The sequence below is a fragment of the Monodon monoceros genome, unplaced genomic scaffold (genome assembly GCF_005190385.1).
Source record: "Monodon monoceros isolate NGI ecotype Baffin Bay Population unplaced genomic scaffold, NGI_Narwhal_1 Super_Scaffold_11, whole genome shotgun sequence".
In the NCBI taxonomy this organism is placed as follows: Eukaryota; Metazoa; Chordata; class Mammalia; order Artiodactyla; family Monodontidae; genus Monodon; species Monodon monoceros.
Window position 1 is genome coordinate 8,227,986 of NW_021703767.1, and position 26,827 is coordinate 8,254,812.

The 26,827-nt window shown below is 38.1% G+C and overlaps 1 protein-coding gene and 1 non-coding gene across 9 annotated transcripts in view; one reads left to right on the forward strand and one right to left on the reverse strand.

The window, feature by feature from the left end:
- The window catches only part of TTC3 (tetratricopeptide repeat domain 3), a 140,193-nt gene that overhangs the window by 76,679 nt on the left and 36,687 nt on the right, over nt 1–26,827 (reverse strand). For 7 of the 8 annotated variants that reach the window (XR_003792285.1, XR_003792286.1, XM_029213874.1 and 4 more), the window contains 6 exons: nt 21,603–21,765; nt 20,612–20,657; nt 19,664–19,784; nt 19,043–19,106; nt 16,815–16,875; nt 13,754–13,838 (listed from right to left, as the gene is read on the reverse strand). Coding sequence is in view for 6 of the 8 variants with exons in the window: in XM_029213873.1 (XP_029069706.1) it covers nt 13,754–13,838; nt 16,815–16,875; nt 19,043–19,106; nt 19,664–19,784; nt 20,612–20,657; nt 21,603–21,765 (540 nt within the window). In the remaining 2 variants the exon portion in view is untranslated. The remainder of the gene's footprint in view (nt 1–13,753; nt 13,839–16,814; nt 16,876–19,042; nt 19,107–19,663; nt 19,785–20,611; nt 20,658–21,602; nt 21,766–26,827) is intronic. The other variant, XM_029213875.1, reaches the window with a different exon arrangement.
- Nucleotides 25,413–25,485, forward strand: TRNAG-CCC. The gene has a single exon. It is a non-coding gene; the product is annotated as a tRNA-Gly (tRNA).

Here is a 26,827-nt window from a genome sequence, read left to right on the forward strand (position 1 = left end):
TAAGTAAATTGTTTGGCTGAGACTTGAACAATTAGACAAATAAGAACAAGCAATCAATTTCCTGGTCACTACCAGATTTTAACAACTGCCCTCATGCCCTGGAACAAACCTAAATTCTCAGCAAGAAATGGTTATTTCAATCTGTAGCTCTACTCCTGCCTAACATGTACTTGAATATAACTAGATAATATTATCAGGAGAGATATTACTAGGTTAAATGCAAAGAGAAGAGAATAAGGAAAACAACTGCTATAATGTACCCTGAAATAAAGCGAGAAAAAAACTTTATAATTGGAATATACATGAGCACATACATTATAATTTGCATTCAGATTTTAGTTACATGGCAATAGCTATAGGCCACAAAAGTTCCATAAAGACTGGCGAGGCAAGCCTGGAGGCTAAGCTAGATCTCCCCACACCTTGCCATACATGTGTACACCGTTCAAGGGAGCAGAAAATGCAAATATTTGCATGACATTCCTCACTGTTCCTAATGATAAGGATCCAAAAGGAGACCCCACTGCACAAAACACAGAGGGAAAAGCAGTCTGGTCACACATAAACAAAAGCTGCCTAGTGCTTTTTGTCCAATGAATCAAAGTTTAGGAGAATTTTCCCCCAGAAAACACATGGAAAAGAGCAGCTCTCAAGTAAACTTGGTATTTGCTATACAGTATTTAAAAAGTTCAACGATCGCCATATTAATGTTAAGATAAGAATTTTAACAGTTATAGAAGACGATGTGCTATCCCCACACACACTAGTTTATTATTTATTATTCAGCCTTGGATGTACTGATTCCATTCTAATCTCTTTCATTCTAGAAAACAAATCCATTTGCCTCATGTTTCCATTGGAAATTATTTCTCTCAAAACAGTACAAATAAATGGTCTGTACTGAAAGCTGCATGAGAGCGGGCTGAATGGCAATGCCAGTCTTCAGCGTATGCAGGGGCCTAAAGAAAAGTGTGTTAAATGAACAAATCAAGGCTCAAAAATAACCATCATTTTTATTTAAATGCTCTTTTGTCTTTACAGGCTGTCGTTACAATTTAAGTCCATCACAGTTTTTAGAATCAGTAAAATCAATATAAAATGACAATTTTAAAATCACCAACTGTTAGAAATACTAAAAATGCTTTTATGCAACTAATTAGAAAGCTGTTGAAACCTATTAGGAAACTGACTAAAAATGCTTAACATGCTTCATTCCAATAGTCCTTAATAAGCTATCTGTCATATATACCTAACATAGTTAACAGAAGTTTAAAATGACCCAGATATTAAAATGAGTGTTGTGTTTCATGTTAATATACATTTGGGGAGGGGGGTAAAATTTAAATCCAACATTTTATTTTAGAAGAAACAGAACTGTATTTACATAAAGCATTGAAGTGTCAAAGCAGACTCACATGAATCACATTTAACCAAAAGAAACAATCTTTCACTGATAATACATAGTCTACAGGTATTCGATGACTGGAAGAGTGATTAGCCATGGTTCTATAAATTCTGGATTCTGTACAGGTTTCTATTTCTTCTTGAGTTAGTTTTTATAAGCTGGATTGTTCTAGGAATTTGTTCATTTCATCTACATACATTTTCAAATTTCCTGGTATAATGTTGGTCATAACAGTATTTTGATATAGTATTTGTAATGCTGAAGGGTCTGTAGTAATGTATCCTTTTTCATTCTTTTTTTAAAAATATTTATTTATTTATTTATTTGGCGGCGCTGGGTCTTAGTTGCGGCATGTGGGATCTAGTTCCCTGACCAGGGACTGAACCCGGGCCTCCCTGCATTGGGAGCCCAGAGCCTTAGCGACTGGCCCACCAGGGAAGTCTCCTTTTTCATTCTTGAAATTGTTTTATTGTGTCTTCTTTTCTTCCTTTCTTAATCAGTTTCCATACTGATATGTAAATTTTATTTATATTGTTAAAGAATCAACTTTTAGCTTTGTGGATTCTTCTTTACAAGCTGTTCCATTTTCATTATTTTCTCTTTTTTTTTGGAATTTTGTATTTTTTTATATAGCAGGTTCTAATTAGTTATCCATTTTATACATGTTAGCGTATATATGTCAATCCCAATCTCCCAATTCATCACACCACCCCCCTCCCAGACACTTTCCCCACTTGGTGTCCATACGTTGGTTCTCTACATCTGTGTCTCAATTTCTGCCCTGCAAACTGGTTCATCTGTATCATTTTTCTAGGTTCCACAAATATGCATTAATATACGATATTTGTTTTTCTCTTTCTGACTTACTTCACTCTGTATGACAATCTCTAGATCCATCCACGTCTTTACAAATGACCCAATTTCCTTCCTTTTCATGGCTGAGTAATATTGCATTGTATATATGTACGACATCTTCTTTATCCACCTAACTGACGACGGGCATTTAGGTTGCTTCCATGACCTGGCTATTGTAAATAGTGCTGCAATGAACATTGGGGTGCATGTGTCTTTCTGAATTATGGTTTTCTCAGGGTATATATATGCCCAGTAGTAGGATTGCTGGGTCATATGGTAGTTCTACTTTTAGTTTTTTAAGGAACCTCCATACTGTTCTCCATAGTGGCTGTACCAATTTACATTCCCACCAACGGTGCAACAGGGTACCCTTTTCTCCACACCCTCTCCAGCATTTGCTGTTTGTAGATTTTCTGATGATGCCCATTCTAAGTGGTCTGAGGTGATACCTCATTGTAGTTTTGACTTGCATTTCTCTAAAAATTAGTGATGTTGAGCAGCTTTTCATGTGCTTCTTGGCCATCTATATACGTCTTCTCTGGGGAAATGTCGATTCAGGTCTTCTGCTCATTTTTGGATTGGGTTGTTTGTTTTTTTAAAATGGAGCTGCATGAGCCATTTATATATTTTCGAAATTACTCCTTTGTCTGCTGATTCGTTTGTAAATGTTTTCTCCCATTCTGAGGGTTGTCTTTTCGTCTTGTTTGTACTTTGCTTTGCTGTGCAAAAATTTTTAAGTTTCATTAAGTCCCATTTGTTTATTTTTGTTTTTCTTTCCAATACTCTAGGAGGTGGATCAAAAAAGATCTTGCTGTGATTTATGTCATAGAGTGTTCTTCCTATGTCTTCCTCTAAGAGTTTTATAGTATCCGGTCTCACATGTAGGTCTCTAATCCATTTTGAGTTTATTTTTGTGTATGGTGTAAGGGAGTGTTCTTATTTCATTCTTTTACAGGTAGCTGGCCAGTTCTCCCAGCACCACTTATTGAAGAGACTGTCTTTTCTGCACTGTATATCCTTGCCTCCTTTGTCATACATTAGTTAACCACAGGTGCATGGGTTTATCTCTGGGCTTTCTATCTTGTTCCATTGATCTACATTTCTGTTTTTGTGCCAGTATGATATTGTCTTGATTACTGTAGCTTTGTAGTTTGGTCTAAAGTCAGGGAGACTGGTTCCTCGAGCTCCGATTTTTTCGCTCAAGACTGCTTTGGCTATTCGGGGCCTTTCGTGTCTCCATACAAATTTTAAGACTTTTTGTTCTAGTTCTGTAAAAAATGCCATTGGTAATTTGATAGGGATTGCATTGAATCTGCAGATTGCTTTGGGTAGTGTAGTCATTTTCACAATACTGATTCTTCCAGCCCAAGAACATGGTATATCTCTCCATCTGTTTGTATCATATTTATTTCATCAGCGTCTTATAGTTTTCTGCATACAGGTCTTCCGTCTCCCCAGGTAGGTTTATTCCTAGGTATTTTATTCTTTTTGTTGCACTGGTAAATGGGAGTCTTTCCTTAATTTCTCTTTCAGATTGTTCATCATTAGTGTATAGGATTGCAAGAGATTTCTGTGCATTAATTTTGTATCCTGCAACTTTACCAAATTCATTGATTAGCTCTAGTAGTTTTCTGGTGGCATGTTTAGGATTCTCTATTTATAGTATCATGCCATCTGCAAACAGTGAGCTTTACTTCTTCTTTTCCAATTTGTATTCCTTTTATTATTTTTCTTCTCTGATTGCCGTGGCTAGGACTTCCAAAACTATGTTGAATAACAGTGGCGCGAGTGGACATCCTTGTCTTGTTCCTATCTTAGAAGAAATGCTTTCAGTTTTTCACCCTTGAGAACGGTGTTTGCTGTGGGTTTGTCATATATGGCCTTTATTATGTTGAGGTATGTTCTCTCCATGCCCATCATATGGTTTTTCTTCTTCAGTTTGTTAATATGGTGTATCACATTGATTGATTTGCATATATTGAAAAATCCTTGCATCCCTGGGATAAATCCTACTTGATCATGGTGTATGATCCTTTTAATGTGTTGTTGGATTCTGTTTGCTAGTATTTTGTTGAGGATTTTTGCATCTATATTCATCAGTGATATTGGTCTGTAATTTTCTTTTTTTGTAGTATCTTTGTCTGGTTTTCATATCAGGGAGATGGTGGCCTCATAGAATGAGTATGGGAGTGTTCCTTCCTCTGCAATTTTTTGGAAGAGTTTGAGAAGGGTGGGTGTTAGCTGTTCTCTAAATGTTTGATAGAATTCACCTGTGAAGCCATCTGGTCCTGGACTTTTGTTTGTTGAAAGATTTTTAATCACAGTTTCAATTTCATTACTTGTGATTGGTCTGTCCATATTTTCTATTTCTTCCTGGTTCAGTGTTGGAAGGTGATGCCTTTCTAAATATTGGTCGATTTCTTCCAGGTTGTCCGTTTTATTGGCCTGAAGTTGCCTGCAGTAGTCTCTTAGAATGCTTTGCATTTCTGCAGTGTCTGTTGTAACTTCTCCTTTTTCATTTCTAATTTTAATGATTTGAGTCCTCTCCCTCTTTTTCTTGATGAGTCTGGCTAACGGTTTATCAATTTTGTTTATCTTCTCAAAGAACCATCTTTTAGTTTTATTGATCTTTGCTACTGTTTTGTTTCCATTTGATTTATTTCTGCTCTGATCTTTTTTTTAACATCTTTATTGGAGTATAATTGCTTTACAATGGTGTGTTAGTTTCTGCTTTCTAACAAACTGAATCAGTTATACATATACATATGTTCCCATAGCTCTTCCCTCTTGCATCTCCCTCCCTCCCACCCTCCCTATCCCACCCCTCTAGGTGGTCACAAAGCACCGAGCTGATCTCCCTGTGCTATGCAACTGCTTCCCACTAGCTATCTATTTTACGTTTGGTAGTGTATATATGTTCATGCCACTCTCTCACTTTGTCATAGCTTACCTTTCCCCCTCCCCGTATCCTCAAGTCCATTCTCTAGTAGGTCTGTGTCTTTATTCCCGACTTACCCCTAGGTTCTTCATGACCTTTTTTTTTTTCTTAGATTCCATATATATGTGTTAGCATATGGTATTTGTTTTTCTCTTTCTGACTTACTTCACTCTGTATGACAGACTCTAGGTCCATCCACCTCACTAAAAGTAACTCAACTTCCTTTCTTTTTATGGCTGAGTAAGATCCGATTGTATATATGTGCCACATCTTCTTTATCCATTCATCAGTTAATGGACACTTTGGCTGCTTCCATGTCCTGGCTATTGTAAATAGAGGTGCAATGAACATTGGGGTGCATATGTCTTTTTGAGTTATGGTTTTCTCAGGGTATATGACCAGTAGTGGGATTGCTGGGTCATATGGTAATTCTATTTTTAGTTTTTTAAGGAACCTCCATACTGTTCTCCATAGTGGCTGTATCAATTTGCATTCCCACCAACAGTGCAAGAGTGTTCTCTTTTCTCCACACCCTTTCCAGCATTTATTGTTTCTAGAATTTTTGATGATGGCCATTCTGACCGGTATGAGATGATACCTCATTGCAGTTTTGATTTGCATTTCTCTAATGATTAATGATGTTGAGCATTCTTTCATGTGTTTGCTGGCAATCTGTATATCTTCTTTGGAGAAATGTCTATTTAGCTCTTCTGCCCATTTTTGGATTGGGTTGTTTGTTTTTTGTTATTGAGCTGCATGAGTTGGTGGTAAATTTTGGAAATTAATCCTTTGTCAGTTACTTCATTTGCAAATATTTTCTCCCATTATGAGGCTTGTCTTTTGGTCTTGTTTATGGTTTCCTTTGCTGTGCAAAAGCTTTTAACTTTCATTAGGTCCCATTTGTTTTTGTTTTTATTTCCATGTCTCTTGGAGGTGTGTCAGAAAGGATCTTGCTGTGACTTATGTCATAGAGTGCTCTGCCTATGTTTTCCTCTAAGAGTTTGATAGTGTCTGGCCTTAAATTTAGGTCTTTAATCCATTTTGAGTTTATTTTTGTGTATGGTGTTAGGGAGTGTTCTAATTCCATACTTTTAAATGTACCTGTCCAGTTTTCCCAGCACCACTTATTGAAGATGCTGTCTTTTCTATATTCTTGCCTCCTTTATCAAAGATAAGGTGACCATATACGTGTGGGTTTATCTCTGGGCTTTCTATCCTGTTCCATTGATCTATATGTCTGGTTTTGTGCCAGTACCATATTGTCTTGATGACTGTAGCTTTGTAGTATAGTCTGAAGTCAGGGAGCCTGATTCCTCCAGCTCCATTATTCATTCTCAAGATTCCTTTGGCTATTCAGGGTCTTTTGTGTTTCCATACAAATTGTGAAATTTTTTGTTCTAGTTCTGTGAAAAATGCCAGTGGTAGTTTGATAGGGATTGCATTGAATCTGTAGATTGCTTTGGGTAGTAGAGTCACTTTCACAATGTTGATTCTTCCAATCCAAGAACATGGTGTATCTCTCCATCTATTTGTATCATCTTTAACTTCTTTCATCAGTGTCTTATAATTTTCTGCATACAGGTCTTTTGTCTCCTTAGGTAGGTTTATTCCTAGATATTTTATTCTTTTTGTTGCAATGGTAAATGAGAGTGTTTTCTTAATTTCACTTTCAGATTTTTCATTATCAGTGTATAGGAATGCCAGAGTTTTCTGTGCATTAATTTTGTATCCTGCTACTTTACCAAATTCATTGATTAGCTCTAGTAGTTTTCTGGTACCATCTTTAGGATTCTGTATGTACAGTATCATGTCATCTGCAAACAGTGACAGATTTACTTCTTCTTTTCCAATTTAGATTCCTTTTATTTCTTTTTCTTCTCTGATTGCTGTGGCTAAAACTTCCAAAACTATGTTGAATAATAGTGGTGAGAGTGGGCAACCTTGTCTTGTTCCTGATCTTAGTGGAAATGGTTTCAGTTTTTCACCACTGAGGACTATGTTGGCTGTGGGTTTGTCATATGTGGCCTTTATTATGTTGAGGAAAGTTCCCTCTATGACTACTTTCTGTAGCGTTTTTATCATAAATGGGTGTTGAATTTTGTCAAAAGCCTTTCTGCATCTCTTGAGATGATCATATGGTTTTTCTCCTTCCATTTGTTAATATGGTGTATCACCTTCATTGATTTGCATATATTGAAGAATCCTTGCATTCCTGGAATAAACGCAACTTGATCACGGTGTATGATCCTTTTAATGTGCTGTTGGATTCTGTTTACTAGTATTTTGTTGAGGATTTTTGCATCTATGTTCATCAGTGATATTGCCCTGTAGTTTTCTTTCTTTGTAACATCTTTGTCTGGTTTTGGTATCAGGGTGATGGTGGCCTTGTAGAATGAGTTTGCGAGTGTTCCTCCTTCTGCTATATTTTAGAAGAGTCTGAGAAGGATAGGTGTTGGCTCTTCTCTAAATGTTTGATAGAATTCGCCTGTGAAGCCATCTGGTCCTGGGCTTTTGTTTGTTGGAAGATTTTTAATCACAGTCTCAATTTCAGTGCTTGTGATTGGTCTGTTCATATTTTCTATTTCTTCCTGGTTCAGTCTCGGCAAGTTGTGCATTTCTAAGAATCTGTCCATTTCTTCCAGGTTGTCCATTTTATTGGCATAGAGTTGCTTGTAGTAATCTCTCATGATCCTTTGTATTTCTGCAGTGTCAGTTGTTACTTCTCCTTTTTCATTTCTAATTCTATTGATTTGAGTCTTCTCCCTTTTTTTCTTGATGAGTCTGGCTAATGGTTTATCAATTTTGTTTATCTTCTCAAAGAACCAGCTTTTAGTTTTTCTGATCATTGCTATTGTTTCCTTCATTTATTTTTCATTTATTTCTGATCTGATCTTTATGATTTCAATCCTTCTGCTAACTTTGGGGTTTTTTTGTTCTTCTTTTTCTAATTGCTTTAGGTGCAAGGTTAGGTTGTTTATTTGAGATGTTTCCTGTTTCTTAAGGTATGATTGTATTGCTATAAACTTGCCTCTTAGAACTGCTTCTGCTGCATCCCATAGGTTTTGGATCATCGTGTTTTCATTGTCATTTATCTCTAAGTATTTTTTGATTTCCTCTTTGACTTCTTCAGTGATCTCTTGGTTATTTAGTAACGTAGTGTTTAGCCTCCATGTGTTTGTGTTTTTTACATTTATTTTCCCTGTAACTGATTTCTAATCTCATAGTGTTGCGGTCAGAAAAGGTGCTTGATATGATTTCAGGTTTCTTAAATTTACTGTGACCCAGGATCTATCCTGGAGAATGTTCCATGCGCACTTGAGAAGAAAGTGTAATCTGTTGTTTTTGGATGGAATATGCTATAAATATAAATTAAGTCTCTCTGGTCTACTGTGTCATTTAAAGCTTGTGTTTCCTTATTAATCTTCTGTTTGGATGATCTGTCCATTGGTGTAAGTGAGGTGTTAAAGTCTCCTACTCTTATTGTGTTACTGTCGATTTCCTCTTTTATAGCTGTTGGCAGTTGCCTCATGTATTGAGGTGTACCTATGTTGGGTGCATATATATTTATAATTGTTATATCTTCTTCTTGGATTGATCCTTTGATCATTATGTAGGGTCCTTCCTTGTCTCTTGTAACATTCTTTATTTTGAAGTCTATTTTATCTGATATGAGTATTGCTACTCCAGCTTTCTTTTGATTTCCATATGCATGGAATATCTTTTTCCATCCCCTCACTTTCAGTCTGTATGTGTCCCTAGGTCTTAAGGGGGTCTCCTGTAGACAGCATATATATGGGTCTTCTTTTTGTATCCATTCAGCAAGTCTGTGTCTTTTGGTTGGAGCATTTAATCCATTCACGTTTAAGGTAATTCTCAATATGTATGTTCCTATTACCATTTTCTTAATTGTTTTGGGTTTGTTTTTGTAGGTCCTTTTCTTCTCTTGTGTTTCCCGCTTAGAGAAGTTCCTTTAGCATTTGTTGTAGAGTTGGCGTGGTGGTGCTGAATTCTCTCAGCTTTTGCTTGTCTGGAAAGCTTTTGATTTCTCCATCGAATCAGAATGAGATCCTTGCCGGGTAGAGTAATCTTGGTTGTAGGTTCTTCCCTTTCATCACTTTAAATGTGTCATGCCACTCCCTTGTGGCTTGTAGAATTTCTGCTGAGAAATCAGCTGTTAACCTTATGGGAGTTCCCTTGTATGATATTTGTCATTTTCCTCTTGCTGCTTTCAATAATTTTTTTTTGTCTTTAATTTTTGCCAGTTTGATTACTATGTGTCTCAGTGTGTTTCTCCTTGGCTTTAACCTGTATGGGACTCTCTGCACTTCCTGGACTTGGGTGGCTATTTCCTTTCCCATGTTAGGGAAGTTTTCAAGTATAATCTCTTCAAATATTTTCTTGGGTCCTCTCTCTCTCTCTTCTTCTTCTGGAACCCCTATAATGCGAATGTTGTTGCGCTTAATGTTGTCCCAGAGGTCTCTTAGGATGTCTTCATTTCTTCTCATTCTTTTTTCTTTATTCTGTTCCACAGCAGTGAATTACACCATTCTGTCTTCCGGGTCACTTATCTGTTCTTCTGCCTCAGTTATTCTGCTATTGATTCCTTCTAGTGTAGTTTTCATTTCAGTTATCGTATTGTTCACCTCTGTTTGTTTGTTCTTTAATTCTTCTGCTAAGTCTTTGTTAAACATTCCCTGCATCTTCTCCATCTTTGCCTCCATTCTTTTTCCGAGATCCTGGATCATCTTCACTATCATTATTCTGAATTCTTTTTCTGGAAGTTGCCTGTCTCCACTTCATTTAGTTATTTTTCTGGGGTTTTATCTTGTTCCTTCATCTGGTATGTAGCCCTCTGCCTTTTCATCTTGTCTTTCTGTGAATGTGGTTTTTCTTCCACAGGCTGCAGGATTGTAGTTCTTGCATCTGCTGTCTGCCCTCTCTTGGATGAGGCTATCTAAGAGGCTTGTGCAAGTTTCCTGATGGGAGGGACTGGTGGGGGGTAGAGCTGAGTGTTGCTCTGGTGGGCAGAGCTCAGTAAAACTTTAATCCCCTTGTCTGCTGATGGGTGGGGCTGGGTTTCCTCCCTGTTGGTTGTTTGGCCTGAGGTGACACAACACTGGAGCCTACCCGGGCTCTTTGGTGGGGCTAATGGAGGACTCTGGGAGGGCTCACACCAAGGAGTACTTCCCAGAACTTCTGCTGCCAGTGTCCTTGTCCCCACGGTGAGCCACAGCCACCCCCCGCCTCTGCAGGAGACCCTCCAACACCAGCAGGTAGGTCTGGTTCAGTCTCCTATGGGGTCACTGCTCCTTCCCCTGGGTCCCGATGCACACACTACTTTGTGTGTGCCCTCCAAGAGTGGATCTCTGTTTCCCCCAGTCCTGTCTAAGTCCTGTAATCAAATCCCACTAGCCTTCAAAGTCTGATTCTCTAGGAATTCCTCCTTCCGTCGCCGGACCCCCAGGCTGGGAAGCTTGATGTGGGGCTCCAGGTGGTGGACTTCTGTGGTATTAGTGTTCTGCAGTCTGTGAGTCACCCACCCAGCAGTTATGGGATTTGATTTTATTGTGATGGCACCCTTCCTACCATCTCACTGTCGCTTCTCCTTTGTCTTTGGATGTGGGATAACTTTTTTGGTGAGTTCCAGTGTCTTCCCATCAATGATTGTTCAGCAGTTAGTTGTGATTCCGGTGTTCTCGCAAGAGGGAGTGAGAGCACGTCCTTCTACTCCGCTACCTTGAACCAATCTCCTTCACTATTTTCTACTTTGTAATTTCCTTCTACTTTCTTTGGGTTTTTTTCCCTGCTCTTGGAATGAATGCATCACTAATCTAAAAGTCTTTATTCCTTTAATACATACATTTAGCTTGATAAATTTCCTTCAAAGTAATATCAAAGTTGTACCCCTTGCATTTTTTATTGAGAGGGAAGTACAGAGATTTCCATACACCCTTTTGCCCCTTACATGAATAGCTTCCCCCATCATCAAAATCACTCCTCAGAATGGTATATTGGGTTGGCAAAAAAGTTCCTTCGGGGAGCTTCCCTGGTGGCGCAGTGGTTGAGAGTCCGCCTGCCGAGGCAGGGGACACGGGTTTGTGCCCCGGTCTGGGAAGATCCCGCATGCTGCGGAGCGGCTGGGCCCGTGAGCCATGGCCGCTGAGCCTGAGCATCCAGAGCCTGTGCTCCGCAGCGGTAGACACCACAACAGTGAGAGGCCCGCGTACCGCAAAAAAAAAAAAAAAAAAGTTCCTTCGGTTTTTAAGTAAAAATAAAAGACATTTTTCATTTTCACCACAAATTTTATTGAACACCACATTCACCGTTTTGTTCCACTACCTTCTGCCATTTTTCAGGCAACTTCATAATTCCATCTTCCCAAAACTTTTTATTTTTTTGAGCAAAGAACTGTTCCAGGTGCCTTTTACAGTCTTCCAGGGATTTGAAATTTTTTCCATTAAGAGGATTTTGTAAAGACCAAAGTAAATGGAAAACCAAAAGTGCAATATCTGGTGTATATGGCAGATGAATCAAAACTTCCCAGCCAAGCTAACAGTTTTTGCCTGGTCATCAAAGAAACATGCGGTCTTGCATTATCTTGATGGAAGATTATGCATTTCCTGTTGACTAATTCTGGACACTTTTCATCGAGTGCTGCTTTCAGTTGGTCTAACTGGGAGCAGTACTTGTTGGAATTAATCGTTTGGTTTTCCAGAAGGAGCTCATAATAGAGGACTACCTTCCAATTCCACCATATGCACATCACCACCTTCTTGGGAGGAAGACCAGCCTTTGGTGTGGTTGGTGGTGGTTCATTTAGCTTGCCCCACGATCTCTTCCATTCCACATTACTGTATAGCATCCACTTTTCATTGCCAATCACAATTTGTTTTAAAAACAGAATGTTTTCATTACGTTTTAGTAGAAAATCATATGCGGAAATATGGTCAAGAAGGTGTTTTTTGCTTAACGTATGTGGAACCCAAACATCAAAGAGATGAAAATAACCAAGCCGGTGCAAATGATTTTCAGCACTTGATCTGGATATTTTCAGTACGTTGACTATCTCCCATGTGGTATAACGTTGACTGTTCTCAATTAATGTCTCAATTTGATGGCTATCAACTTCAACTGGTCTACCCGACCATGGAGCATCGTCCAACGAGAAACCTCCAGCATGAAACTTCGCAAACCACTTTTGACATGTTCAATCAGTCACAGCACCTTCGTCATACACTACACAAATCTTTTTTGCATTTCAGTTGCGTTTTTACCTTTCTTGAAATAATAAAGCGTAATATGCTGAAAATATTGTTTTCTTCCATCTTCAATATTAAAATGATTACACAAAAACTCACCAATTTTGAAAAGTTTTTTTTTAAATGCACACTGATATGACAGCTGTCACATACAATCAAAACTGTTTCGAATGGAGTTAAAGACAACTAAGTGCTACTAGAGCCATCTTACATAAAAAACCAAATGAGGGACTTCCCTGGTGGTGCAGTGGTTAAGAAGCCGCCTGCCAATGCAGGGGACCTGGGTTCGAGCCCTGGTCCAGGAAGATCCCACATGCCGCGAAACTAAGTCAATGCGCCACAGCTACTGAGCCTGTGCTCTAGAGCCCATGAGCCACAACTACTGAGCTCATGAGCCTCAACTACTGAAGCCTGCAAGCCTACAGCCCATGCTCCCCAGCAACAGAAGCCACTGCAATGAGAAGCCTGAGCACCACAACGAAGAGCAGCCCCCGCTGGCCGCAACTAGAGAAAGCCCACACGCAGCAAAGAAGACGCAATGCAGCCAAAAAAATAAATAAATTTAAAAAAAACGAACCTTTTGGCCAACCCAATATACATACATGGGGTGGGTTGCTTTTTTTTTTATTTAACCAAGGATTAACCTACACTGACACATCATAATCACCCAAAGTCCATAGTTTACCTATGAATCCTATGGTTCACTCTTTGTGTTGTACATTCCATCGGTTCGGACAAATGTATAATGACTGTATCTATCATTTATACTATCATACAGAGGATTTTCACAGCCCTAAAAATCCTCTGTGCTGTGCCTATTCATCTCTTCCCCCTTAATGTACATTTTTCATTACTTACCAAATACTACAGAGTTTTATATAGAAAGTTATATGATAAATCATTCAAAGAATAAAAAGTTTGCTCTTTAATGGTTCTATAGTAGATGTAATAAAACCGCAGGTGCTTAAACCTTTTAAAATGATTTAAACCTTCTTAAAATATTTAACTTAAAAGTTAACACTTTGGGAAGACTTGCTTCTTCCTTTGCAATCTATGGGAAACAAACAATTTTGTATTCAGTATTAACCATTAGTTAAATCTCTGGTTCACACACTTACCAAGTTAAAACCTAAATTAGTGACGATTTGGTTTCTTAGCAATCATCTATTAAATTATATGTTCATAACTAAAAGTATTAAAAAAAACTTTAGAGATGTACACAATTAGACTTAACTCATGTGAAAAATGTTATGTTCAAAGAGTTTGCTTTTCCATTAGAAAAGCCTTTGCCTTTACCTGGTGTGCAGCTCTGGAGGATTTAGAAAACTGTTTCTCCAAGATGTTTTTCAAATCTACGGGTAAACTCCCTTGTGAACCAGAACTAAAAGAGAAAAGCACAGTTTTGAATTATTTTAAAATAAAACAATCCTGCTTATTATATAAATAAAAAAATGTTTACTGAAGGTCATTTTAAACTTAGTAAATAGAGAGTCACAAGTTCCTAAATAGAAATATTACCAAGATGCCAATTCTCTCCAAATTAATTTCTAAATCCAATAAAAATCCCTATAAATTTACTGGGGAAAGGGGACCAGATGAACTGATTATTCAGATGTTATAAAAGAACAGCTTTAAAAAAAACCGAAAGAAAGAAATTGGTGGATTTACACTGATTACCTAAAGTTATTACAAATCTAAAGTCATCAGTAACAACAAAGTCATGAAACAAGAAATGTGCCCCAAAACACTGCAAAGATGATCCATCTCATATGAAAATCTGTTAATAAGATATAACCTTTTCAGAAAGTCTGACCTCCAATGCTGGTGAGGGTAAGGAATATTCAGGTACTCCAGGTGGTGTTTTCTGACACCACATACCTGTCATTTTTCCACACCGATTCTCCAACACCAACTGAGTGTCCAACAATTCAATTCTGGCACCAACTCTGGAGTTAAGAACTCAGACCCCACAGGTTAAAGGCTCAGGCCCACAAGACTGCCCTCACTTCAGCCACAATGGGGTACCCAGGCTACCCATACTTCTGCCCTGCCGACTACAAATTCAGGGGTTCCCGTGACTACCCCTTGGGTTCAACTATTCCCTAGGACAACTCACAGAACTCGGGAAAGCGCTTTACTTACCATTACCAGTTTACCGTAAAGGATGTAAGTCAGGAGCAGCTCAGTGGAAAAGATGCATGGGAAGGTGTAGGGGAAGGGGGTGCCTCAGAGCTTTCACACAGTCCCAGAGTGCACCATCTCCCCAGCATCTCGATGTATCTACCAACCAGAAGCTCCCTGAGCCCCTATGTTTAGAGGTTCTTACTGACGTTTCATTACACAGGCATCAATGATTTAATTACTGGACACTGGTGACTAAACTCCATTTCTTGCTCCCTTCGTCTCCCCAAAGATCGGGGGTGGGGCTGAAAAGTTCCAACCAACCACACACTTTATCTTTCTGGTGACCAGCCTCAATCCTGAAGGTAGGGACCCAACCTTGGGTCACTTTATTAGTATAAACTCAAGTAGAGAGGAAGGGGCTCATTATAAATAACGGAAGACTCTCTCATCATTCAGGAAATTCCAAGGGTCCTAGGAGCCCTGTGCCAGGAGCTGGGGACACAGACCGAATATGTAAATATCTTTATTATACCACACCCTCTCACAGCTTAGTGGGAGTGTGAACGCTGCTCCTTTTTTGAGAGGAGAATTTGGCAGTATCTATCAAAGTTAAAATTACACATCCCCTTTGACAGCAGTTCCACTCTAGAAATGTCTCCTTCACACACATCTATACTAGGAAATATCCTGCAGACATGAAAATGAAGGATGTAGATCTCCATGGTCTGATATGGAAAGGTAGTCAAGGCATTTTGAAAGAGATAAAAGCAAGCTGTAGGCCAGAACAGTTCCAGCAACAATGAAAACTATAGTGTTAACAATAATGATAGTTCAGGGCTTCCCTGGTGGCGCAGTGGTTGAGAGTCCGCCTGCCGATGCAGGGGACACGGGTTCGTGCCCCGGTCCGGGAAGATCCCACATGCCACAGAGCGGCTGGGCCCGTGAGCCATGGCCGCTGAGCCTGCGCATCCGGAGCCTGTGCTCCGCAACGGGAGAGGCCACAACAGTGAGAGGCCCGCGTACCGCAAAAAAAAAGAAAATAATAATAATAATAATAATGATAGTTCAAGTGTATTGAGCATTTACCATGTTCTAGGGCTCTAAGTATTTTATGTGGTTGTCCCATTTAATTGTTAAATAACCTCATGAAGTAGCCATAAACAAGAAGAGCATTCAGTTTGAAAACAGAAACAAAATATCAGGAAAATAAATTTATCTTTAACACAACAGGTTAAAGTTATAACTGTGCATTCAAAGAATGAGCATGTATTGGGTTTTGGCTTCCTTTTATGATGAGGGAAGGGGGACAAGGAGGAAGACTCAGGACTTTTCTAACAAATAACAGAACAACAAAAGGCACTATGGCCTTGCTTTGTATTTAACTTTTGAGGCACCATCAAAAAAAAGTCATTTTTTTAAAATAGGGCTTTACTAATTTATCTTAGTGCTTTGATATTTAAGTCATTCTCCTTTATGCACCTATAAAGGAATCAGCCTTAAGAAATGAAGAGAAAACTGAAAACTAGTGGAACTGTGGCAAAAATGGCTTTGCAGTTTCTCCAGCACCACTTTCATTGATTTCATGAATTTCTGTATCTGTTATAAGATTTACAATTTCACTTTGCAATCAATTTATATCTTTGTAGCTAATGGGGGTTAACTCTAAAGATTGGTGGCAAGAGTTCCTACTGCTAATTTGGGGGGGATGTTTGGTAGAACGAATTTTGTAAGTGGTCGGTTCATTAGTAAATCCTTGCCTATGATAGCCACGCCAGTGTATGCAAAGTTAAGTTCCCAGATGGCCAAGAAATTGCTAACAGCAAGTTTCTAAAGCAAGGCACTAGAGAAGGGAGTCAGAGAGAGGGGAAATAAAGCAAACAGGGAAGGGGACTAAGTTTTCACTTTATACTTATCTGAATCTTTTTTCCTCTTATGAGCCTGTATTTTGGAATTTTAAGAAATTAATACTGATATATCTCGTATTATATGACTTTCAGAAATCAGTATTAACATCCAGGATTAATACTCCTTTAGTCAAAAATGACCCTCTCCTAATAAAAGACATGCCGTGCTATTTGAAAGGGATTTTTTTTTACTACTTATCATAGTACACATGCGTAAAGGCAGCTACTACTAGAAAGAGATTTAATTTTCTTTTTCCTTTTTTCTTGGGAGGAGGGCATTACAGAAACGAAACAAAACAAACAAAAAACCCTTACATTAAAAAACATACCTGAACTTCTCCAATTCATTGTTTCGGGATTTTTGTTTTCCTTTATATTTTGGAGGCTGACCTGTGAATACAAAAGTATTTGTTCCTGAAATCTGTACATAAAACTCTACAAGCTTGAAAGTAAAACATTTTTTTAAAATGTAAATTGGAATGAGAAAGCAAAGGAGGCAACACTGTATGTGAGTCTAACTATAAACAGGTAAGCCAAAAAAAAGAAGCTACTGATGACGTTCCACTATGTACGCTATAAAATCATCATAAAGATAAATTATAATGATGATTATCATTTAGTCCTATAGTAGATATAGAAGAGATACAGGTGTAGTTCCTGTTCTCAGGTAGTTTACAATCAGATGGGAAGAAAAGACAGTCACTTCACCAATTAAATAACAATCCCCATTAAGAAAAGAAGACGCATTGTTACTGAAATATTAATTCCATAGTAACTGCTCTTGTAACTCCTAGAAGGGAAAAATCACTTAAGCTGGAGTGGCTGGGAAACACCTTAGTGGGGATGCAGCATTTGTATTTAGTTTTAAGGAACAAGTAGGATTTGCAAAGAATGGGCCAAATGAAGTTTTATTTTAAGAAACACTAAGTAAACCTGTGTGACTGGGCGAGTTAAGTAAGGATAGGTTGAAAGGGGCTGCAAGCAAGGCAGGTTGGTATGAGTGTTTACAGGCCCAGGGCTTCTGACTCCCCAGCTCTGCGAGCTCAGCCTTTATCCCACTGAAAGGAGGAGAGAGCCACTGTACACTTTGGGGCAGGGGAGTCACACGTGCAAAGTTGTGTAGAAGAGAGCACAGCAGTAGGGACTGGGTGTCTCTGATGGAAGCTTTGGGGGAGATAGCAGAGGCAAGTCAGAGCCTTATTAGGGAGGGGATGAGAGCCTGAGCTCTGATGGCCTCAGAAAACAAAAGAGGCTTCTAGAAAGAAAGAAGAGTTCTAATTTGATTTCTACTGTGTGACCTAGGGCAAAATTATTTAATCTAACCCTGGGACCTCAATTTCTTTGACTGAATATAGATGCGGAAGTATGGATGGTATTTAAATTATTTAAATGTGCTATCTGATAATAATGGTCTAAGAAATACAAATAAATTAAAAGCTGTTTTCAAAAAAACAGTTTTATTCTCAAAGATTTTTCACATGCTATAAAGTCACATCAGGTAAGACAAACACCTGTGTTTCCCCCTCTTTGTAACTGTGCTGAAGTGCTAACCGGTAGTTAAGTGGTTGGATACGCAGCACTGGAGCCTAAGAGAAGATAGAGCTGCAGGAAGTAAAAGACAGAAATGGCTGCCAGAAGTAAAAACACTGAAAAAAATAAACAAATGAACCAAAAAACAGGTGGAAGGAAAAGAGAGCAACAGGATCACTAACTAGAAGGCCAACAATCTCACCACAATAACTCTGAAAGGAGCACATGAAAGCTTGAGATAAGTAACCCGTGTGTAACAACAACTTTGAGTTGCTGAATTCTCTCAAACTCTGTTTTAAAAGGCAGAGAAGAATAACCCACTTAGAACGATTTCTCGCAAAAGCTGGGAGTATAAACGGAGACTGAGAAATAAACGAGGCACGAGTGTCCACTTCTCTGGAACCCTTCATTTCCCAAAGATGCCAAGTAGACAAGGTCTGGCTGTGTGTCTGCGTATTTTCTAGATGCATAAATAAACATATGCACTAAGCACATACAATTTAAATAAACTAGTATTAGGCTAAAGCATCCATTCTCAACAGGGGTGACATCACCCACAAGAAAGTCATAACTGGTTATTGGAAGATGAAAAAAACCTGTTTTTATATATAAAGCACACATGTACATACAGTACATAAACAGATAAACAGTACTGTGATATTAAAGTTTCACAAGGGGAGGGTAATTAGGGGAAAAAAGTGTCTAAAAAGGCTCTGGGAGCAGGGGGTAGATGATGAAATAAAAGTTGAGAAACACTGGCCTAGTGGAAATTAGGTAGCAGACCACGAAGAGCACCATTTTTCTTCTCCATTCCTTTATTTGGTTTTCCAAAATTAAATTTATTAAACAATATGAAAAGACTGAGCATTGATTTCAAATAAACATTCAATATTTTCTCGACACAGAAGCATTGTAAAGTAAAAGGAGAATAACAGCAAATATAAGGCTTGTGAGAATTTTAGGGCATGGAAGTTGAGGCAACACTACACTAATTCAGCAACAATTTACATATGGGAAAAAGACTCACTTGATGGTGGCAGAAATTCAGGATGACAGTCACAATCATCTACCTTCAAAGCTTCATCTGCCACCTACCAAGAAAATAAAATTAGTGACACTTTCAAAAAAATACAGCCATGAAAAATTCAATAGCTAAACAATAAAACTGAGTAGCAAAGAATTTATCCAAGTGCCTAAAATACTCGGCTTTACCAAATGAATAAACAAACTGATAACTACTGAACAATAAATACTGAATTAATACTATCACATCTTTCCTTATTCTCCTCTCCCTAACTGAATACAGCTTCTTTGAGACTTTCATTATTAACAACAGAAGGACTTTACAGCGGGTTGGGAAAGTTCCCTTCAACGCGTACTACATATCTAACCCGAAAACACCAATTCCCTTTTTTCCCCTCAAACCCTGGAAAGAAATATAAATGTGAACTTGGTGATACCTGCTGAGCTTTGAGTACACTACAGTTCAGGAAAACTCAGACACAGGTCATCTGGGACACTGATCACAGAGCCAGGCTATAGGCTCAGAGGTGCATATTGGTTTCCATTATCACAAAAATATTATTGTAAAAATATAAGACTACCTATACTTGAAACAATTCTAATTTTAGTTTTTAACTAAGCTTACCTTTGGATTCTGATTACCACCGTTTGCCATTTCGTGGTTAGGTTTTCTGGAATTTTTTTCAGTCTCCACAAAGTTAAGTGAAGTACTAAATGCAGGTGCTGATAAACTAGGTATGTAGGCCCTGAGTGGTAATAAAAGAAATAATCAGTTTTAAAAAATTATTTTTAAAAAAGTATCCTTCAAACAAAGAGGTTTCAGCAAGTATAGCCTTTGTACCTTGAAAGCAAGGTAATATTGTTTCAAAGAGAATCTCTACCTGTGAGATTGGGTTTCATACATAAATATTACTTTAAATTTGGTATTAAAAACTCCAAATAGATTAAGAATAGTTCAAGAAATGTATTCTGGTTTCTAATTTTAAAATAAGTTAAGGCTCCCTATTATAAATTTAACAGCTTCAATATCTTAGGCATTTAAGCATGTGGGAAAAGCTTAATCTATTTTAACAGCCAAGTGAAAAACGTAGAATCCTGGCTGCTATTTGTTTCCTTATGAGCACACTCAAGTCTATCTGCTGCCTATTTCTAACAGAAGTGTCTTAGCCTTTGAAAGGTATCAGGAGGCTGGAAGCAGATGTTTCCAGGACAGAGGTGAGGGGTAAAAGGCACAGACTGAGCCCCGCTCTCTGCTGCCAGGAACCTCGTGGCTAAACTGGTGCCATTCAAGCGCAGTAACATCCAATTAACATTTCACGCCTCTTCTCCCATAGGCTTAGGCTATGGATCTCCGATATATACATGTGCAAAGAGTTCAGCCAAACAGTAAGCAAAACCTATCAGGCAAATCACAGGTCGCCTGATCTTACAAACACTTTAAAAACCTCTTCTCGTCCTTCCATCTCCAACTTTATTGTGGTTGCTATTATCTACTAAAGCATCAAACAGCAATCCTGAAACTTACAGAGCAAAACCATTCCGAGTAACAGCTACTGATCTGATATTAACTCACCTGCTTTCATGGAAGGCTTTAATTGGATTCCTAGTTGGTGTTCGACCTACAAAAATGAATCACACACACATAGTAATCAGTGGACTGGCAACACATATTTTAAAAGATTTTCACATCTAAGCTGACAGTAAGAATAGCAAATTTAGGGAACTGAAAAATAAACCTAAACAATTTTACACTTCTAGATGTTTTTAGTTTTAGAATGATGTCAACAAAATGTTACACAAACCTTATTTGACATCTCATTATCATGTGATCATTGACTAGATGCAGCAATATATAAATCTCAATCAGAGACAGTACCTGTCTTCAAGGAGCTCACAATCTTATAATCATGTTCTGTTGGATGACAACATCTGTTAGAGAAATAGGACTGCTCAGCTCAGCTTCATAAGACACTAACTACCCAAAGAAGAAATAACAGGAAAGATCTATATGCTGAAAGCATAGAGTGAAAGCATTCAGGTACTGGGAAAGCAAAACGACTTAGGAGAGAAAACAAGGGTAAAATGAAAATCTGGAATTCCTAGCCTGCACACTAATTTATGATGTACCTATGTATATACATACATTCAGCATGCTACAGAATTAGCCACAAACTTGGTGCAAAAACATCAAACAACTCTATTGAAGGGCCTTTTCTTTAGGAAGTAAGTATAATAATGGAGAAAAAAATCTTAAACTTTGTTTCAAAAGGCTTTACTTCATTCAAAATTTCAAGAAAGTATATTTTTCTACAGAAGAATAAATAATAACTTGTTGCTGTTCCAAATAAAAAGTACAAATCATTTATTATTACCTATTGGAATACAATACTAACAAAATTCTACAGGAATAGAAATGAAAAACTTAACTGAGTTAACTGAAATAACATAAAGGAAGTACAAATCATCTGAGAACTGATTTATGGTCCTCCATTAATCCAAGAAACCCACCTTCAAAAGTTTTAAAGGGAATTCAACTGTAACCAAAAGAATCTTAGGTGAAATACCTTGCAGGTCTTCTATTTGTTTTTGTAACTTTACATGCTGCTGAATTAGATCCTTGATTCCCTCAGGGTCATTTTTACAGAGTTTTTGAGCTTTTATGTTTGCTTGCAGGGCCCAGTCATATTCCCCCAGCATAGAAAGAGCAGCACAATAACGATAATGACCCTGTTCCAAAAAGATAAATTCAAATTTTTCTCAAAAATATGCTTAAGTTCAAGAAAATAGATAAGGAAAAAATATTTTGCTTGAAAACTGATTAGTTACTTAAAATGTTACGTTAGGATCCTATCAATAAAATAAATAAAAATGTTAATACCTCTCAGGAAATAAAGTCACCTAAATGAGTTAAATGAGAAGCTACGAATAGTATTCATAATAATTTTTAACAACTGACTAGAGATCAGTGTCTCTTCTTAAGAGATTTTTGTACCCCCCCCAAAGAAAATAATTCAACCTTTACTGTACGTAAGAAAGAAATACATTATTCTTATGCCAAATTAAGTATAAAAATGATGCATTATAAATAACTTAATTTTTTTCAAAATACTTTTAGGCAGTAATAGTCTCTAAGTCATTACACTCCCTACACGTCTGAAGTCAAAAGAGTTTTAGAGCTGGGAGGAACACAGCCTGTGCAGTAGTTTTCCAGCCCTGCTGAAGAGCATGGGCACAGATAAGGGGGGCAGCTATTAACTCCACCTTTCTTAATCAGCTTTTAATTATTTTACCTCTAAGTATAGAGTCCTTGGCTTTAAGAAAAGATCCGAAAACCACTGATTTACTCTTAATTCCAATGATCAGGTTGCTTGCTTTATTGCTACAGAACCATAGTTCTGGCTGGTCCCATTTATGCATTTTGGGAAATCTTCTATATCAAGCATGAACATTTTAATCTAGAAAGCTAATATTACCAAACCTGGGGCTAACTCAGCCAACCCCTCCTGTAGCTACTCCCAAAACCAAACTCCCATTTTAGGCACAGTATCTCCATTTACGAAGAAGGCTAGAAACTGGCCTAATGCCACATTTATTTAGAGACAAACCAAAGAACTTGTATCTTAGGACTCCAGGTCCAGAGCTCTTTCCTCTTTACTACACATTTTACAAAGAACACTCTGATTGTACGAGAAAATATGAAATCAGAAATAAGTGATCCGTTTAAGAAAGATGTGACTTTCACTAAAAGAAGCCAGAAACAACCAAAGGACCTCTGTTTATGCAGGTTCAGAGCATATATAATCCTACCGTGGTGCACCAACCCAACCTGTTCCAGGGCATTTCTTAGCCAGGCTCCTTAGGCTCAGATCAAAGATCCCAATTCAGATTGCATTTGCTTAAACTCTGCTTTTCCTCCAAAGGCATAAGATAAAGAGTTCTCACAGATACGCTACAGGACCAAAATTCTATCCACTAAGCATATATCAACTTCAAAGTTTAAATAACCGCATTAAAAAAAATCACAGCATAGCAAATTAAGAGAGATTATAAACCTTACCTGCTAAATTTGTAAAAAACGCTTCATTGCTTTCTCTTTTTCACTCACCTTTCTCATCTTTTACTGGGTCCTTTTCCCTAAACTCTGTAAAACCCAGTGTAACTTCTATCAGTTGAGAAAGGAGTTTATTCAGCTCTCTCTGCTGAAGTTGTCTGAATGAAGCTTAAATTAAAGGTATCTCAGAAAGTTTCTTGAACCCAATTACATAGAAAGTTTTGCTCTTCTCTGACATTATCTCATTCTCTATCACATACACAGTTCATCTGACTAGCATCCCCTCCTCTTGTGTGCCATCATGTCCCTACTCCACACAGTAATGACCCCACTAGTGCCCCCGGCTCAACAATGGCTGACAGGGTAGAAGCATAGCTGTGACCCAGGAGACTGGTCAATCCAAATGCACCACTTCCCAGGTCACAGTAATTGATCCACAGGTGGGCACATGGCTCAACCAGGATCAGTCTGAGGCATTCCACAGTCATACTACATAAATACTAACAGAGGCTCTCTCTCCACTAGAATAAACAGTTACTAGGATATCAGTTATTAGGATATCACTTTTACGAAATGAAGCCAAGAGAGCCTATGCTCTAATTACCACTTGTGGTCAAGACGGAGTAACAGGGATTGGATATACCCTCTTGCTTAAAACAAACGAGGACAAAATACATGAAACGGAGGTTTGCAAGACACTGGACATCAGGCAACAAAAGAGAGTGATCCCTGAGAGATGAGAAACACAGAAAGCCCTATGATTGCTCCAGCTTACTTAAGGAGAGATTCTAAGCCATAGCACAGGGAGAAGGAACCCAGGGAGAGACCACAGTCTCAGTGAAGACAGAGCCAGGAGTCCAGGAAAGCCAAGGCAGCTCAAGTTCACAGGGCAGAAGACCAGAGAGGAGAGAGCTGGACAGAGAACTCCAGAGATCTTCAGAGGGTCTCCCTTGAGTCTTCAGCTGAGTATCAATCAGTACATGCATGCGGGGCTATTACCAGAGCCAGGGAAAGAACCACTTGAAAGACTAAAAGGGAACAGTAGTCAGCACCGACACAGGGCAAGGAATAATTCCTGTTCCCACTGACCAATGCGGAAAACATCGTAATTCATGGAGTATTAAGTACTCAAAAGAGTTTTGCCTCAGTTGTGCAGAAAAAATTAGCCCTAGACCAAATACCACTATGATATCACCCAACAAAGCTTAAAACAACACTCCAAAGAATCTGTTTCCAAGTAACTTTAATGCATCCCAAAACGAAACTCAAAAGTATTTACAGACATACAAAAATATTAGTACCAAACAAGGTAAAATTCACAATCTCTGGCAACCAATCAAAAACTACTAGGTATGCAAAGACAGAAAATGTGATCTATAATGAAGAGAAAAAAAATCAATCAGTTGAAAACAATCCAGAAACGACACAGATGATAGAATTAGTAGATAAGGACATTAAAACAGTTATAAATATACTTCATATGTTCCAGAAGCTAAGGGGAAAATTGAACATATTAAGAAAAGACATGAAATATATAAGAAATACTCAATCTGCAATTCTAGAGGTGACTGCTATAGCATTTAGATGAAAAAAAAAATTAGATGGAAATAAAGGCAGATTAGACATAGCAGAAGAAAAAGACCAGTCAATGTGAGGACAGAGCAATAGAATCTAGGTAAAATGAAACAGACAGAGCAAAAAGAGAAAAAAGATTAAAAACGATGCTAACAGGGAAGCACCACTGAGAAACAGAAAGAAAAATGTGTACAGATCTGGATCTGACCATGCCTGAAGCTGACCCCCTAGACTTTTCAATTACATGAACCAATAAATTCCCTCTTCTACTTATGAGTTAGGTTTTGTCACTCCCAAACAAAAGAATTCTAATATACTCCTCAATATTAAAAAGTTCTTGAGGACATTTGTGAGGCTACTGGTTTGTATCCTGTATAACATCAAAAGATAATGCACCTGGAAATGTCAACAAATATCTGTTGACTATACTGTAAAAATTCTCACTCTTTGGGATACAATGACTCACCCTCTCTTAAGCCTAAAAGTACGTGTAGAACTTATATAATATTGTAAATCAGTATACCTCAATAAAAAAAATAATGAAAATAAAAAATAAATCATTAAAAAAATTAAAGTATGTCTATGACAGCTGACATTGTACCAGTCTTCTCTACCTGGAAAGAAGGAAGAAAAAGTGGTCTACCCTCACACAGAAATCTACAGAGTATCTCCCTATACAGGCTTATATCCTAGAGGAATGACTCAATAGACTCAGATTCATGAAAGAACTCATAAAAGAATGAGGACTTCCCTGGTGGTCCAGTGGTTAAGACTCTGCACTCCCAATGCAGGGGGCCCAGGTTAGATCCCTGGTCAGGGAACTAGATCCCACAAGCCAGAACTAAAGATCCCATGTGCCACAACTAAGACCCAATGCAGGCAAATTAATTAATTTATTTATTTATTTTAAAATGTCTATTTAAAAATTAAAAAATAAATAAAAGTAAAGAATGCATCTTGCACAGTCTACTTTTGTTTTTGAAGTTTAAAATATCCTTCAATGAGCATTCCTTTCTGGTAAAATAAAATGATAAATAAGCTCAATATATAGTTACCAAATTTTCTGAATACTTACTAAGAGTTGTGTTTTTCATCTACAGAAATACTTTTGCAACCATCAAAAAAATCTCAATTTAAAAAAATGAGTGAACCTGCATAAATATAGTCAACTGATCTTTGACAAAGGACAAAGGCCATACAATGGAGCAAAGACAGTCTTTTCAACAAATGATACTGGAACTGGACATCTACATGCAAAAAAATGAATCCAGGGACTTCCTTGGTGGTCCAGTGGTAAGGAATCCGCCTTCCAATGCAGCGGACACGGATTTGATCCCTGGTTGAGGAACTAAGACCCCACATGCTGCAGGGCAACTAAGCCTGCATGCCGCAACTGCTGAGCTTGTGCGCCTCAACTAGAGAGAGAAAACCCACACGCCACAACTAGAGAGAAGCCCACACGCCGCAACGAAGAGCCCACATGCCACAGCGAAGACCCAACGCAGCCGAAAATAAAAATTAATTAACTAATTTAAAAAATGAATCCAGACCTAAAGCCCTCGACAAAAATTAACTCAAAATAGATCACAGACCTAAAACTCCTAGAGGATAGCATAGAGGAAAACCTAGATGATCTTGAGTATGGTGATGACTTTTTAAATACACCAAAGGCATGATTCATGAAAGAAATCATTGATAAGCTGTACTTAATTAAAATTAAAACTTATGCTCTGTGAAAGAAATGTCAAGAAAATGAGAAGGCAAGCTCCAGTCCAGGAGAAAATATTTGCAAAAAATACACCTGATAAAGGACTGTTATCCAAAATATACAAAGAACTCTTAAAACTCAACACTAAGAAAACAACCAATTAAAAAATGAACCAAAGACCTTAACAGACACCTCATCAAAGAAGATACACAGAACTTCCCTGGTGGCGCAGTGGATAAGAATCCACCTGCCAATGCAGGGTACACGGGTTTGATCCCTGGTCCAGGAAGATCCCACATGCCTCGCGTGCCACAACTACTGAGCCTGCGTGCCAGACTCCGCAACAAGAGAAGCCACCGCAAGGAGAAGCCCATGCACCACAATGAAGTGCAGCCCCCACTTGTCACAACTAGAGAAAGCCCACACGCAGCAATGAAGACCCAATGCGGCCAAAA